Source organism: Theropithecus gelada, chromosome 3 (genome assembly GCF_003255815.1).
Source record: "Theropithecus gelada isolate Dixy chromosome 3, Tgel_1.0, whole genome shotgun sequence".
NCBI lineage: Eukaryota > Metazoa > Chordata > Mammalia > Primates > Cercopithecidae > Theropithecus > Theropithecus gelada.
In genome coordinates, this window is record NC_037670.1 from 78,835,283 (window position 1) to 78,853,397 (window position 18,115).

General features: G+C 41.8%; 1 protein-coding gene across 2 annotated transcripts in view; it reads right to left on the reverse strand.

Moving 5' to 3' along the window:
* The window catches only part of BMPER (BMP binding endothelial regulator), a 247,971-nt gene that overhangs the window by 161,746 nt on the left and 68,110 nt on the right, over positions 1-18,115 (reverse strand). For both annotated transcript variants that reach the window (XM_025381030.1, XM_025381031.1), the window contains one exon: positions 15,191-15,273. In XM_025381030.1, the coding sequence (XP_025236815.1) occupies positions 15,191-15,273 (83 nt within the window). The remainder of the gene's footprint in view (positions 1-15,190; positions 15,274-18,115) is intronic.

Sequence of the window (18,115 nt, forward strand, 5' to 3'; positions counted from 1 at the left end):
AAGGTTCCTGGGTATTGCTTGCCAAGAAGCAGTACCCCATTTTATAAATGAGGAAAGTGAGGCTCGGAGCTGTACACTTATTTGCTTGAGGAGCAGAGCTGAATGGAATCCCTGTCTGACCAACTCCAGAAACCATGTTCCACCCACCAGGGCACCCTGGCCTCACTGGGGCCAGATCCCAGGTAGAATATATGGAACTTGTGAGGTGGCCCCTGACTGTAAGACTCCGATCATGGGACCCCAACTCATAGAAAATTCAGGTCTCTTTTGTACAACATTTGGACAACACCTAGAATGGGGAAGCAACAAGGATTAACACAGAGAAGAAAGCAACACCTTAACATCTGCACAGGTCTCAAGGAACCAACGCTGCCAAAAACAGCAGGGGACTCTGTCTCCTTAGAGAACCTCAAAGCTCTTCCAAAAATCATCAATCTTACATGGCCTGGTTTTATACTAATGTGGAGGCATATCATGCTATTGGAATGCCTTTCCTTTCTGAGCTAGGAACATAAGATTGTATGACAAGCATAGAAATATAAGGTCCACCTGTTCAGCAGCATCAGCGATACAGTCCTGCAACAGGAGGTCTCATCCTGGCTCTCAACATTGTCCTATTTTATTGTCTTCTCCTTGCCTTCAGGAGAAAAAGGAAAGCTTCCTCTACCTCTAATTGCGTTTCTGCAAACAGAACCCATAAATCCATTTCATGAGTGAAGAACTTCATGTCCTCCAAAATGGATGAAAGCCTCTTGCTCTTTATCCTAGATATACATGTGGTATCACACATGTCTTAGTAATTCAGAGAAACTTTATTATGTAAGAGTCTTTTTAGTTTTTTAATACAATAAGCTGTACCATGGCCACAATCATAAGTAAAGACTTTTTGCATCTTTTAATATAATTTATGATAATATTGACTATTTAAAAATGTATATGACTGCACTTGTAAAAACTCCCATGTCCCAAAAGAAGAGTAAATTTTACAGTATATAAATTCAGAAGTAAAATTTAAGATGTACGTTTTAAAATGTATCAGTGACCTATAAGAAAAAATTTTTCCATTAACTGGTATTTAGAGTCAGTCAAATAATTCGCATCCTGGGAAAGCGAAGGCCCTTTCTGAATTGGGAAATTATAGAACTGTAGAACTGAAAAGATTCTAACAAGTCCTTATTTTACTGATGGGGAAACTGAGTCCCAAAGGGGTGAGTGGGAAGGTTCCGGGTCACATAACTAGCCATTGGTAGAGGTAGGACAGGACCACAGGTCTCCTCACTCCCAGGACAGTGGCCTTGTGTTCACCACAATCCCCCCATGGCACAGAGAATCCACCATCATGCCCAAAGCCCGGAACAATCTAACAGCAAAGGCAAAACTTTTAAAAATCCCAAACACTTCACTGCATTTTTCCTAAGTCTTGGTCGAATTATTTTACCTAATGATAGAAGTTTGAGATACACACACAGTTTGGTTATAAATGAAATCTTGCTTCAATCTCTGAAAATTTCTGTGTTGGAAAAAAAAAATTCTCTTACAATCTCATGTTTTTCTGGGCATATGTTCTGTCCGTTCAGTTAGTGGGCTTAGGTATTAGAGACAGCTGTGTCTATTGTTTATGAATATTATGGATGCTGAAAACCTAATAACAAAACCCAAAATTCTCAAGAGTCCCCTCCCTCTCCTGTTCTTGAACTTGACACTGAAAAGAAATGCATTTCCCATCAATGTCAAAAAAGAGTCACTCCTAGCATTTGCCAATCACATTCATCACCCCAACTGGTGGGGAAAAGATCCCTAAAGTCAACCCAGCCCTATAATCCAATATGTGACAGGATACTAAATGCTTGTTTCATCAAATGACAGCATGACAAAAATTAAGATATGTAGCAGTATGAATAATGTAATGAGAGTAGTTTTTCATATTCATTTTGAAATTAAAAAGTAACTTTTCTATTATTAAATGTTAGCTCTTAAAATATGACCAAAGGATACTCCTTCATAATGAGTAACTGCTTTTGTTAATGCTTGACTACATTACACATTTATATTTAATCAAGCCAAAAATGAAACAGGTACCTCCCTCCTTTTGCCTATAGAGAATGGCGTGGATAAACTATAGTTTTCCTTTTTATTCATTATGGATATCAAGTTTTTTCTGTTGTTGAATTCTAGCAATAGTCAGAGGTTTAAAAAGTCCTCACATAGTTTTGTAATTTAACATCTGGAGCATAATGTGGTTAATCATGATCACATTGTCTGACTCTGTGTATCATAGAGAACAGAGGAGAGGCACAAGAGGGGAAAAAAAAAAAGTAGTAGTATTCTGTGATAGATGTGTTTGACACTGGAGCTGACTCCTGGTCACTTCTACCTGACATGGGGCCCTGTATATGGAAGGTGTACCCAGATCACAGAGGCCGTGTCCTCTCCAAATGGCAAAGTCTGCTCAGTATTTCAAGTTGGCTCTTCTAAACCACAGCTCGAGATCTTAGGTGGATTTCAGAAGGATGAGTCACTGCATATGACTCAGTATAGGCTCAGAGATGGGCTTGAGAAGGGAATGTTGGATGGTGCAGAGGAAGTATTCTTCTCCTTGTGTGTTTGTGGTTCAGCATCCTCCAATCTTTAGGGAGGATTGTGGTTCCCTGAGATGCAAACACATCGAGGCTCACACACCAAACAAGTGGTACCATTTAAAATTCCACTCTGAGGGAATGGTGGTAATTGAAGCCATTCACAGGCCCACAAAAGCACTGCCACCCTCCAAATCGAACATTTGAATGACATTTAAAAGGTGCCAAAATGTGTAATCAATTCATTCAAAAGATATTTCCTGAATATCTAGTGTGTGCAAAATTCTAGGATAGTTATTTGAGGAGAGACCAAGATAGCGATGAAAATGAGTCATGGTACTTTACTAATACCAGGCTATCGTGCAGAGTGCCTGATGGGAATGGAAGAGGGGAAGCTCAAGTAGAACCAGGGACAGGGAAGTGGAAGCAGGCGGGGAAGGAGAAGGAACGGAAGGGCACAGGAGGGGAGGGGAGCCGTGAAGCACAAATCAGCAAAGGAGCAGGGAAAGCAGCAGGCCCAGAGGTACCAAACTGATTTTTTAAATGAAGTTATCTGGGTAACAATGGAGAAAAAGAACAGAAAGTTCTGGAAATGCCCTAAAGTACTCTGAGACTAATATTTTATCCTATTTTGTTGACCAAAAAAAGATTTCTTTTATTTTCATTAATGAATATTTCCATCCTCATCCTCTCACAACACAGAATGATACATTCTTAGACATGCTGTCCCCTGAGCTCACCCCCGTCCCATCCTCTTCGCACAGCTACTCTTAAGTCTCCTTACCAGCCTTTTGCAACAGTTTTGTGTGGAGCCTCTTCCTCTACAGATTTATCATGAATCTTTGATGTAACCATGCTCATTTAAACCGTGAATATTTTCCTACAGCCTTCAAGATGGACATCAAGATCCAACTAGGAAGGTAGAAAAGTTCTAGACTGTAGAACTCATTTTCAAGAACATGGATACTCAAATCAACAGCTATAAGACTATTTAGCTAAATATTCACTGTTTCCTATGTGTAAGACACTGTACTCAACGTGTGAGGTACATTATGCCTGTCTACTAGGAACTTAAAATCTGAAACCCAGAACAACATCCTGGGAAAAGTAGAAAGAGACGGGCAGAGGAGCCCAAATGAGAACCAGGCTTGGAGAGTAGGGGTATACTGGATAGTTCTCTTTCTGACCAAGAAGGAAAGAGAGAAGACTGGAGAGGTTAGGAGGCTGCAGAGCCATGAGTACGAGAGGAAGCACTATAGAAACTCAAAACAATGACTCATCAGTATGGGAGCAGGTACAGAGGGTCGCAATCTCAAAATGAAGGAGTTAGAGATGGAAAAGAAGGAGTTTAAATAAAGAAAAGTCTTGGACCACATAAATGTGGGAACTGACAATGCTGACTCACTTTTCTGTTTTTTAATATATTTGGATCAAGATTTGAGAAGTAAAGATTGGAAGAAGACATGGGATTTTAGCAAACTATGCCGTTATCCACCATGCCATATGCACGCTAAGGTCAAATGGCACACAAAGCACTGTTTCAGTGTTTTTAAACACATCTTAACACATCAAGCAGAGGATTAAGGTTCTTCATACACATATAAACTTCAATAAAACTTTAACTACCCAATAGAAAAATTAGAAATAAAAACACAATTTATAGAAAAAAACACAAATGGAACATTTGAAAAACATACGGAAAATGCTCAGTTTCAGAAGCCAAATGCCATGAAAACAAGATTCCCAAATGGAAAATAGTTATGGTACAGAAAATATATAGTATACATCTTTACACTGCTTACTGGAGTGGGAATTAAGTCATCGATTTGAAGTACTTCAGCAACACACATACACATACCTTAAGATATTTGATTCCTTGACCCACTAATTATAGAACTTAGCCAAAGGAAATAATGAGAGAAACAAAAAGATTAATTTTCAAAGATATCTGTCACATTATTCATAAGAGTAAAAACTGAAAATGTTAATTTTATAACAGAAAATTATGAAATTATGGTTTTATGGAAATATTATGTAGCCATTAAAAGTATTCTCAACTTTTTCATGAAATGGAGACATATTCACAATATAATGTTAAATGAAAATAACAAGGATATAAAACTACCTACAGAATTATATGTACATATGGAGGGAAAAAAGTTAGAAGGAAACATATTAAATCACATTAACAGTAGTTATCCCTGAGTTGTACAATTATTTTCAATTCTCAATATATCTAGGCTTTTAAAAATTATCATACAATTCTTTACATGTGGCAGAAGAAAGGCTGCATTATGGTTTTATTTTCACAAGTCAATAGATTGTATTTGGCTGAAAAGGAAAAGTGAATTCCTCTTCATTTTTGAATGCTCAAGGCCTAATATAGTGTGTAACACAGAATAGACCCTCAAACATGGTTAAGCTAACAAAGGACTGGCTGGCTGTAGAGGCAAGACAGAGATACAAAGATGGAAAGAGGAATGGACAGATAGTTTAAAAAGTCTTCAGCATTTAGTAAAATTCACATCTTTTCTAGGATTTTTAGGGGATAAAAGGAACTCATAATTTGACAGACCTTAGAGAAAATAAAAGGATGAGGAAGAAAATTAAAGAAATGATCTTTTCAAGGATACAATGAAGTGAGACTTAATCAGTTGAGCTAATTCTTCTACCAACTCTAATCCCTTTTCCAAATTTCACTCACATCTATAAACACATCTACTTCTTAGACAGATAAGAGAAAGTAACTTCAAAAGCAGTGACACAATTTCTCCTTCCACCTACCAGGAGGATAAATTTACATTCTCAGAACCACTGAAAGCTATGTCTAGGTGAACCCAACTCCTCCATAAAATCTCCAAGGAGAGCTATCAAAATTAATGCTTAAACTTCAGTGGACTACTGCAAGGGAGAGATAAGCCCACTGGATAAACAACTTTTTTTTTTTTTGAGATAGACTCTTGCTCTGTTGCCCAGGCTGGAGCGCAGTGGCGTGATCGCGGCTCTCTGCAACCTCCACCTCCTGGAGTGAAGCAATTCTCCAGCCTCAGCCTCTTGAATAGCTGGGAGTACAGGCATACCCCACCATGCCTGGCTAATTTTTGCATTTTTAGTAGAGACGGGGTTTCACCATATTGGTCAGGCTGGTCTCGAACTCCTGACCTCATGATCCACCCACCTCAGCCTCCCAAAGTGCTAGGATTGCAGGCATGAGCCACTGTACCCAGCTGGATAAACACTTATTTTTATCTATCTTTGGACACAGAGGCAATGAGGGTGGCTCTGCCCAGAAACTATCACATTTTCTTTACGTATGCATAACTTCTTGGTAAGGAGATGCATTATAGATTATGTCTCAATTTTCCAACTTACCTGAGGGTAACAGATATGTGTTCTTCACCCACACTGGCATTATGGTGACAAAGGCTTGGGCTCAATGCCCAAGGCTGAAATCTGGTATGAGTTTAAACTTGCTTAGACATGTGAACTTTGGAGAGAGGAAGTGTAATTTATTATTTTATTGTGTTAATATTTCTTGCACCAGATTTGGGTTTTTTCCCAATGTTTGCATCACCATTATTTCTCCCTCAAAATGGCTGGTTGTTCTTCACTCCATAGACTCAAATGCCATTTCCCAGTTTCAAATCTCCACCAACAATTATAGATAATATCTCAAAATTACATTGGTTGGTGCAGGGAGAGAATAGACGAGAGAAATGACATGGAGCATTACAATCAGGCAGTTTAGGGCTTCAGTTCTTGCTAGCTTTTTGACTTTAGGAAGGCTATTAAACTTCTCAGAAGCTTGGGTTTGGCTTTTTTTAAAAAAAAGAAGCTAAGACCTTCTAGGCTGCAGAACAATTGTGAAAATTAACAGTATATACTATATGTACCTGGCACAGGGAACACATTCAGTAATAATAACTATTATTATCAATAATTCCTCGATAAATAAATCATTTGTGGATTTCTTTTCAAACCATGCATTTTCATATAAATGCTCAAATGTCAAAGAAACATTTCTTTTCCAACTTTTTCCCTGTTGTGCTCATTATGAAGTCGATGTCTCCCGGTGTAGAAGAATAGCTTTACAGAATATTTCAGCTACAAACAAATTATATAAAGAAATAATCATAAGGAACTACAAGCCATTAAAATAAAAACATACATGAGTGTTAAAATTTAGGATTTGTCCTGAAAACATTTAAGTCCAGGACGAGGTAGAATTTAAAATATATAACAATTATTCCCAATATTTTTAATATAAAAAAAAATTGAGCCCCCTACTGGTTTCAGGAACTTGCTAAAAGTACTCAACTTGCTGAAAGTACAGTCTAGTAACACAGATAACTATGCTCGTGAACGTTTTAAGATGTGATTTAAAGCTCTTGCCTTACTGTTTTCTGTAATTCTAAACTAACATACCATGAAATTTTCCCAGTCCAAATCAAGCCCTCACACTGAATGACCCCTCTTAAGCCAGATCCCCTAAAACCTCATCCCAACTTTGCCCTCTTTCTTCCAAAAAGCTACTAAGGCTCTGTCAAGGTAATGATCAATGACTATGGTAGGCAATTAATTCAGCTGTGCCTTATAAACAGGTCATTTGGTGGTATTTTCAAGAAACCACCATTGTTATGGGATTGTTGACATCCCATAACAATAGTTGTGCATTTGCGGATTCAATCTAATGACAATGGCATTACAATAGACCTTCCGCTAGAAGCCTTGGCCAACAGGTAAACAACAACTATTCGGATTCTTTCTAATTAAAACACCAAGATTCACAAGCTCATTGTCCAGTCACAAACAAGCAGAACACCAGCTACTTTTCTCAGCAAGTTGAAGGCCCCTCCTAGTGGCCAAGTGCTATCCAGACCTTTAAGAAAACACTTTTTTTTTCAATTGACTGTTCAAACTCAAGACCTTTTTGTCCTCAGGGTGATGGTACATCCATAGCGCAAAATGGAACACTGCAGCAATTACACCAATATTTCAGACTAGTTTTGAAAACTCCTCTGGGGCTTTTTGGCCCACACTAGTTAGATAAACTGCCCACATTGATCTAATTTGCTCAATAATTGCTCAATTCTCCAATTTATTGCCCAGATGTGGCCAAATTTCTCCCTGTGGACAGGGAAGATATATTGACAGCTTATGACTAAAATGCATCAAATTGCACATACTATTGCAAGTAAGGCAGAGGCCATGAGAGAGGGTTTAGGCATCGAAGGTCCCAAGTCCCCAAGTCAAAGGAGAAACAGCACAGTCGGGCACCACGTGACCACAGAAATGATGAGGCATCTCTTTGCTTCCTACTACAGAGAACCGCTATCTGAGCTGGAGACGCTGGAGCAGGAGGAGGTCAGTCATGTCCCCCATATACTTCAGAGCAAGGTCAACCTGAGGATAGTGGATTCTACTCTTTCAAAAGCTCTGCCACAGTGAGTGGCCCTGATTGTTGATGACTGCTTCCTGCCACCACAGCTTCCGGCCACCAGAACTTGTAGGGATCTTTGAGACCTAGGAACACTTTTCAAACAAGACATCCTCAGGGAAGTCATACACATTCCACACCAAACAATTTATCATAAGCTCTACAGCAGCTGACATGAATCCCTCTTCCTTTCTGAGCTCATCCACGATGACATGCATCTCTCTCTTCTCTCCTGACTTGGTGAAGACTAAATGTTTGGGGTGGGTGGGGAAAGTAGGAGAGACAGAAGAGAAGCAGTGGGGGAAAAGAAGGAAAATAAAAACCAGCATCCATTCGTTCATGAATTCAGCAAATTATTATGTATACTCGTTATGTGCCAAGCACGGAAGATACAGTCACCATTTTACCCTAATGGATGGAGTTAAATAAAACCATCACAAACAAAAATATCTAATTACAAATCATTTTAGATGTTTGGAGAGTAAACTATGGGGTGCTATAAAAGAGTCTCCCAACAGGAAGTGATCCGGTCTTGGGAATCAGAACAAGCTTCCCTAAAGAAGGAATGTCTGGGCTTTGCAGTGCCGCATGAGTGTGTGGAGACTGTCTAGGTATAGGGCGATGGGAAGGAGAAATGGGAGGAAAAAGAAAAAGCAGCCTAAGTAAAAGCCATGAGATATAAGGCCAGTGCTTCTTAAACTTTATTTGGTAAATGAACCTCTGGGATCATGTGGAATGGCAGATTTCAATTCAGTGGGCCTGGAAGAGGGACAAGATGCCGCATTTCTAACGAGCTCACAGGTGAGACCCACGTTGCTGGTGGGAGTCCTCCCTTTGTGTAGCAAGAATGGAGAGGTTCTGTCTGAAGGCCAGAGTGGCCAGAGCAGAGAGGACAAGGATGAGGGACAGTGATGAGGTCAGAGAGGTTGACAGAGGCTGGACCCTGCCTGGCTGCTCAGAACATCTTCAAGAATCCAGTCTAAGAGACAGGGAAGCCATGAGGATCTCCATTTTCTTTGCTTTCTTCAAGTAACCTTCCTTGGAGTTTCATTTTCCCTGGGAGACAGCACTTTGCAATATCTAAAGTGTAAGTGAGAGCAAAGGTGTTTATGGACTTCAGGGCTTCTAAGAGCCAATAAAGCACAGCTCCTTCATCACAGACAGCCCATTAACAACCCATGTTTATTGGTAAAACTCCTCTGAACTTAATACGCCTTTGTCAGCAAAAGTTTGGCCAGTTAATTTGGCTGCTTTTACAGACAGAGGACTTGCTGCTCTTTTAAGAGTGTCCTAGCACTCTGTGGGCTATACTCCCTCCTGTAAGCAATTTCCAAGAACACTGAGCCCCTGGGGTTCTTAAAATAGTTTGGTAAAAAGAACACAAACATCTCTCATTGGCACCTTGGTCTTTAGTCTCACAACATTGAAGACAGGTTTTACAGAAATGTCTGTGCCAGCTGCTAGCATTCTGTTTCCTGAAAAGTTGACTGAACAAAGCCACACAAAGCTGTTTGCTGTACAGTTAAGCAGGTAGGAAGCCAAGGTGTGCTTTAACCAACACTCAGTATACTTTATAAACTACTGTTTGCTTCAGTGTTAGGAAAGAATCCTCTTTCCATTTAAAAATGAATACAGTGCTTATCTGCACTGAACACATCTCATAAAGAATGCACTCTAGTATGACTCAGACTGCTATATGGAACAGCAAATGGGACTCAAGCTGTCACTCTCCTGATGAATATCGGGACTCTGAAGAAGTGATTCTCTTGGCTCTTTTATTTCCATAATGGGTAAACAGGGATGATGCAGTTTAACAAGTGATAAGAAAGCACCACGTTTTCTGAGTGAGTCATGATGATAGTCACACCTAAAAATGTTAGGTCTGCTTCTGGAATGGATAAGAGCAAAAGGTTGTGAAATCCCCTCCAGATAATCCGCAAACGTTATCATGTTCTCAATTGTCTGGAATTGAGATGGACCAGCTGAAACCAGGATGTACAATCATGTGTGAGGCATTTGTTTCATGATCTCAGGAATCCATCTCAATAAGTCAGTGTCTTCCTGGTGGTCTGCCTCTCTGTCACCACATCACAAAAACATCAGTAGACAGATTTTCACAAATTCAGAGAGTGTAACTAAGTGGGTTGGACCACAAATACAAGCCACATGGCATATACAAGCCACTTGCCAGTGGGGACACCATGAAGAGTTTGCAGTTCATCCACTGGAGCTGGATAATACCCCCGAGGGATGCTTCACACACACACACAGACACACACACACACACACAACTCCCTAAGGTGTGCCCCCAAGGCAAACAGTAAGCTAGTGATAAGGGGATATCTGACCAGAGTTACTCTCCCAGGCAAGAATAGGCTGGCCAGCTTGGAAGGGCAGAAGCTACAAGGATGGAAGAGGAAACATTACTTTTTCTTAGTGTACTACATCAAAAGACAGCAATAGGAAAGAAGAACGGGGACAACATTGTTGAGCACCTGCCAGTGGTGCTAAGCACGGAGGAAGAGGGAGAGAAAGATGGCAGGGAAGCTATAGCAAATGAGAGCCATGGAGCCTCAGGAATACAAAAGAGAAAACATTTGCTTCTCCTTGGGGGAATCATGTTCTCAGGGAGTTGCAGTGGGGTGGTGATAACAGACTTGGAAAGGTCAAGATTCACCAGGTGAGCAAGCAGAAGAAAGGAATTACAGACAGGGTAGCAGCATGAGCAAAGGACTGGAGGCAAAAGAGAGTAATAGGTTTGGGGAAAAGCTAATGGCTTAGTCTTCCAAACGTGTTTATGCATATGTGTGTATGCATATGCATCTGCACATATAAGCATATATATTCACAAATATATGAATGTATAGATGTTTACGTGCATATATATGGACACATATGCACACATATATATGTTGTAGCTGACTCTGTTGCTGCCGTACCCACATCCTCTCACCCTTACCACTTGGTGCATGCACATGCCCACACTTCTAACTTCCAGTCCAGTTAGTCCCTGATGATATTTTGACTTAAGCGATATGGATTCAGTAGAATATGTAGTTTTGAGTATCCATACAACTATTCTGCTTTTCACTTTAAGTACAGTTTTTAAGAAGCTTAATGAGCTATTCAATACTTTATTATAAAATAGGCTTTGTATTAGATGATTTTGTCCAACTATATGCTAATATAAATGTTCTGAGCATGCTGAAGAAAGGCTAGGCTAAGCTACAGTGTTCAGCAGGTTAGGTGTGTTAAATGCATTTTTAACTTAAGATATCTTCAACTTACAATGCATTTATCGGAGCATAATTCCACTGTAAGTTGAGAAATATCTGTTTTTGTGTTTCTTCCTCTTGCTGCTAAAGACCACTCTGCCACTTGAGGGGTAGGCTGGAAATGCTACCCAATCAAGACCCCCCAGGAGCAGCCCTCAACCAAAGCCTGGTTGGAGTTGGTGTGTAGACATTTCAGTTCTCTCCCTCCTTCAGTGAAAACATTCTGAGGCATGAATTTTACACTGGCTTCCAGACTTTCCCCAGCAAGACTAAGCTCTGGTCACACACAATATTGTAGCTCACTTGGTGTCAAAGTCTATTTGTACTATTATAACAAAATATCTGAGAGTGGGTAACTTAGAAAGAACAGGAATTTATTTCTCACAGTTCTGAATGCCGGGAAGTCCAAGATCAAGGTGCTGACAGGTTTGGTGTCTGGTGAGGGCTGCTCTCTCTGCTTCCAAGATGGCGCCTTGTTGCTGCAACCTCCGAAGGTGAGGAACACTGTGTCCTTACATCGCGGGAGCGACAGAAGGGCAAGAGAGATGAACTTCCTCCCTCAAGCCCTTGTATAAGGACACTTGGCCATTCATGACAGCAGAGACTTCGTGGCTTAATCACCTCCTAAATGTCCCACCTCTTAATACCACCACAATGGCGATTAAGTTTCAACCGAATTTTGGGGGACATTCAGACCATAGCACTTAGTGACATTTCCTCAACTGGCTGCTTCTTCATCCTTGTCTCCCCTCCACACTCTTCTGCCCATGCCTTCTGTATCTCCCAAATAAACTACTTACACATATATACTTGTCTCAGGCTCTGTTTCTGGGGCATCCAATCTTAAACATGTGTATGTTAGAAATGTGTTGAGAAGTATCTTAGAAATGTATGTTTGTATTTGTATTTATAGGCATATTTTTATATACTTACATATATGTGTGTGTGTGTGTGTAGATACATGCAATTATAGATATAGAGATATACAAACAAATATATAGTCACATAAATACTATATACATGCTCCAATGCACAATAGGTTTATATTTATCTATATATACATCTATTTTTACCAAAGCAAAACAGGTTTTTACATGCAGTCTTCATTTGTACAAGGGAAGCTGCAGCCTAACATTATGAACACCCCTCTGGCAGCCTCCTCAGTGCGGCATGTGGCCTCGCACAGGTCCCGTCTAAAACCCTTCTTCAGCTTTGCCTCCTCACGCAGCAAGACGGCACCCCACACCTGCACGCACCTCACATGCCAAAGCTTCCAAGCTGGCTGCCAGGGCAACACTGGCAAACTCCACGCCTCCTAGTTAAACTCCATGCCTCCAGGCCATACATTTGGAATATTCCATTCTAAAGTGAACATCTCCACAGTTACCATCCTCAAGAGAGGGCCGTTTGCTGCCAAGACATTACTTTTTATTTTAGTGTACTCCATCAAAAGGTAGCAAAAATGAAAGAATATTAAAAACCAGATTATTTTACTAACAGGCTGCCAAAAAGCAAGCTTACACCTCAAATGTGTGTGTTCATAAAAGAAAAACTGCTCTCATGACACTCCCCATACCCAAGCTGGTACACAAATGTCCTATCCTCAAGCAAGAACTCCATTGCCTCTCCCATTTATTCTGTTAATCTAAAGACTGATATCAGGAACATAATCAAAGTCATCAGTCGCCCTTTGAGTGCTGAGGGTGGCACTGCAGAAAACTAGAAAGAATACAGGAATACATGAAATTAAATACAAGGATATGAGAAAGGAATAGACTCCAGGTCTGCCAAGAACTCACTAGGCAGGAAAACTTGGTGTTTCATTCATCATGCATTGTGTTTAGAAACATATGAAATTAGAATGCCTGCAGTACATTTTGGTTTGTGACCCCTGTACATATCATCTCTAAGCTCATTTCCAGTTCCAGCACTGGAGAACTCGGCTGGCTGTCATTGGTACAGCTGCAGGAACTTTCCATTTTCTTTACCACCTTCTAAATTTCCTCTCCAAGGAGGCTCAGCTGCCTGACCTTGGCACACCTTTACCCGGAAAGGCAGTTCATTCAGATGCACATTTACAATTTCCTATTGAAATATGCCTTGTTTTTTCTCAGCCTACTCCCAGAAGCATAAGATTATTTTAAAAAAATTATCAGAAAGCTTCGTAGTTTACAGTATGGAAGAAATAAAATTGAGAAATGGGTAATATTTAATGGCAAATAGAAATCATTTACATAAAAAATAAAGCTATTTAGGCCAGGCATACTGGCTTACACCTGTAATCCCAGCATTTTGGGAGGCTGAGGCGGGCAGATCACTTGAGGTCAGGAGTTCCAGATCAGCCTGGCCAACACAGTGAAACCCCATTTCTACTAAAAATACAAAAATTAGCCAGGCATGGTGGCGCATACCTGTAATCCCAGCTACGCGGGAGGCTGAGGCAGGAGAATCACTTGAATCTGGAGTCAGAGGCTACAGTGAGCTGACATAGCACCACTGCACTCCAGCCTGGGAGACAGAGCAAGACTCTGTCTCAAAAAATAAAAAATCAAAATTAGCAGGAGAGGAACAACATGGCAATTGAGTTGGAATATGCAAGCTCATGGCTATTTTCATGAGTACTTTGTGTTTTTTATATATTATTATATACGTGATGTATATTATGTATATTGCATATGTTTTATATCTAGATATATAGACACATACATATATACTCTCTTCCTCCCTCCCTTTCTTTTTACCTCCTTCTACCCCATACAAAAGTCATATTTCCTTGGTCATATTTCCTCTAATCTGTATTCTCTAGGTTGGGTGCATGTGTACTGAAGGGAGGAGGAAAGATTTTCGAAAAGACATGTAGAGAAACAACAAATGCTATGATTTATGATGATCCACATATGATTCTGTTTTGGTGAAATTAGGATGCTAGAGTTACCCATGTATTTTCCTTTTAATATTCTGAGATGCAGACTGAGTCACAAGTGACTTGGAAAATGTATGCTCTTTATTATAACAGATTAAAAGCTTAAAAAATAGAGTTTGTACTAATTCCCTACTGTAAATAACTTAGAGCAGCTGGTTAAGACTAGATTCTCTGTCACTACCACCACCACTGACTTCACCCTAAATTTAACATATATTAATGAAAAAGATCCCTTTAAAATAATAGCATGTGTCAAGTTCTTTTTTATATCTAAGCTTGTTGGAGAGATCGTTAGTATATGGCTTAGAATTCAGTAATGCTTGGAAAGACAAGCCTATGACTTCGTCTGATTCCTCCTCTGCCCTGAACCCACCATTTCAGGGGATTTCCTCCTATCCACTCTGCAACCTGTAAATGATCAGCCCTCAAACCAGGTTCTCACCCCTCAGGATGCACAGAAGCAAGCTGTGTTTGTCCCCATCACTTTTTATTTGGCTGCACTAAAAAAACAAGCAGCTGCCTCAGTAAGAAGCTCCTCAACCCCTGAGGAACAGAAAATCCATGCTTTCCCCAAAAAAAGGAGGCACATGGAGGAAAGGCAGCCTCTCTTCCTCATGCTTCGGAGCGGAGTTTCTCAATTGGGAGCAAGTTTGCCCTCCATGGGCCAATGGGTGGTCTGCAGACATTGGTGGTGGTATAGCTGGACGGGTTTACTGGCACCCAGTTGGTGGAGCCAGGGGACCCTGCTAAACATCCTGCAATGCACAGGACAGGCCCATGAAGAAGAATTTCCCAGCCCAGAATGTCAGTAGCACCGAACCAGGTGGATGAGCTTTTCCCTCGGCTCCACATCAGGAGGGACTGACATTTCCCCAGAAAGGAGTCGAGGGAGAGGCTGTAGAGACCGGGGGTGCTCTTGGTGAGTACAAGCAGCGCTTAGCCCGAAGGACACCCTGCGAACATCCACAGCAGGACTTACAGTGCAGGAACACTTGGTACATTTGCTTCCTTCCGGCTGAAATTCCTCTCCTTCTTGATACTGCACACCCTCAAACACACACCCTGGAAAGCAGTGAAGAGTTTAGAATTAGGGCAACGGCCACCGTCATTCAACCTGACACAATCCTTCTATCCACAGTTCATCCATTGCCTATCTCCACCCAGCCGAGTGTCCTCTTCAACCAGTGGACAAGATTGCTGCATAGTGTGAAAAGAAAAAAACAGAGGCAAAAGATGGGCATGGGACCCAAAACCCCAAAGATCCTGGAAAACAAATAAGACATTGGAACCCAGGACAGCCCAAGGGGCAGCAGTGCACCATAGAGCGCCATGCAGGGAGCTGTGTGGTGATCACGCTGCCCACTGCCAGAGGGACCAAACCCAGAGGGGCCAGAGGAGGCAGATGGAAGGCCAAGGGAGAGAAGTCAACCATGAACTCAGAGCAGATGACACCAGGGGCTCCACTCGATGAGTACCTAAGAATGGCACAGCCTCTACCACATCCTAGGTACCCCTACCTCACTCCATATCCCCAATGATCCTACAAAGTAGGGATGTTCATCACTCTTTTCACAGATAAGGAAAATGTGGCTCAGAGGGGAAAGTAACTCACCCCAGCTGGCAGGTGGCAGAGCTAGAATTAAAAATCAGTTCTGACCCATCTGCTGCACTGTTCAGAGGACCAGGTACAAAGGCAACAAGGGGCAGAGGCAGGACAGGAGGTATCACACGGGTTTTCAGCCCCACACTCTCTGTTAAAGGGGCTGTGGCCCCCTCCAAGCTTGAGCTAATAATAGGACCAAAACCCAGGAGGTGTCCCCTATTCAGAAAGATGTCCGGGACACTGCCAAATTCCAAAGAGAGGTCATAAATGGCAGGACGCAAAGAGCAGACAGGAACCCTATGTCACACAGGCCATGGGACAACTATGAGTTAACAGCAAAGCCACTTTTCTCAGGACTGACCTCACAAGGTGCTGGGCCAGGACAGCTGAGGTCACTTTCTCCATGGAAGACAGTGCTGGGAGCAGAGCTAGCGGTGGACAAAACTTAGCCAAAGCGGGGTCTTGTGGAAGACTGCTCCATGCCCCTGAGAATGAGTGTTCAAGGCCTGCCAGCTAAAGCCATCTGCAGAACCCACCAAGCTCTTGGAGCTGCTGGTTCCTGACAAAGAAGAATGGGCATTACCCCCACCTGATCTGACCACTGACCTTATTCATCTTAAGCTAGATACAGAGCCCTTTGTTAAATGGAAGACATGCAGACAAGTGCTACTGAGCCTGAAGTTGCATTACCAAGTGAAACTATGGTTTAAAAAAATGCCCCAGGCATAAGATCTGTATGCTACTGGCATGCAGAGTTAGCAATCAAGCAGCTCCTTGGTATTCTCAGTGATGCCAGAAGGCTTGGTAAGTGTGGGACCCTCCTAGTGGCTGTATCTCAGCACTGTTACTATGGCAAATACCCAGTTGTCTCTCTTTAAGGTGCACTTCCAACAAGGCAGCTTCAGTTCTTTCATACAGGTTTGCACCACTGATTTTGTCAGACAGATTGCCAGATTAACTATAACAATCTACACTTGACCACTTAAAGGAATTTTAAATGAAAATTCTATGCAAATTGTTTCCATCACAACCCACCATTCCTGAGCAAAGAGCCCAGCGAAAAGGAAGGAGCAGTCGACCAAGAATGCCCTAAAATCTGCTTCGGGAAGAAACTGACCACGGATTACGTGTTTGTCATTACACAGAATGCCATTTCCTGATCTATGCCAGTCCTTCCGAGTGACCAAGGAGGATATCCAAGGCTTCTCTTGACTCTCCCTCTCTAGATTTGCCTGAAGACTCCCTCACAAGACAAAAGATAATGCCTCGTGGATACAGTTCCTTCTGGATCCTCCAATTTGTATCCCAAAGGCTGGCCTTTGAAATTAAGGAGAGGGAATGAAATTGATTCATGACCCCATAACTGAGGACACAGAGCCTGCCCAGGTGTCAGACGGCTGGTGGGTGACACTGGCACACCAATTCTTAAAGATTTGCCTCCCAGAGCACCTGGACCTAAGCTTCTCAATTCTTGCGGTGTGTACGGGCATGGGAGGTAGTGCCCTATGGTGGTCAGAAAAGAGGAGGGGCTGGATCCCAACCCCATCTTTGGCCCTTACTCACTCACAGACCTCAGGCAGGCACTTATTCTCGGTGGGCCTAATTTCTTCTTGTGTAAACAGTGGATGGCTGTGAGGACTTAGCACTGTAATATGAGCAGTCATGGAGTTCAGCCCTTTCCTTCCTAGAAACCCAACCAAAAAGAGAGTGGAAGAAGCAATGGCTCAAATATAACTTCAGTTGCTGAAATAGATCACTCTGCTGTTTGTGTACCCACAGTTTCAAAGGCAGCCTGAAAATATGACTATCTTCTAAGTGAGGAGAATGTTCTACAGGGTGAGATGTCTTGGGCTTGAAGTGTTCCATTTCATTATTGTTGGTCCATGACGGATCCCATGGTTATGAGGAGGGGGCAGCTCTGAGTTGATTCTGTGTCAATAAAGCAACAGTCGGCCGGGCACAGTGGCTCACGCCTGTAATCCCAGCACTGTGGGAGGCCAAGGCAGGTGGGTCACGAGGTTAGGAGATCGAGACCATCCTAACAGGGTGAAACCCCATCTCTACTAAAAATACAAAAAAATTAGCCAGGCGTGGTGGTGGGTGTCTGTAGTCCCAGCTACTTGGGAGGCTGAGGCAGAAGAATAGCGTGAACCTGGGAGGTGGAGGTTGCAGTGAGCCGAGATCGTGCCACTGTACTCCCACCTGGGCAGCAGAGCGAGACTCCACCTCAAAAAATAAAATAAAATAAAATAAATAAAAAATAAAGCAACAGCCTACTCAACACAACTGAATTCATATTTA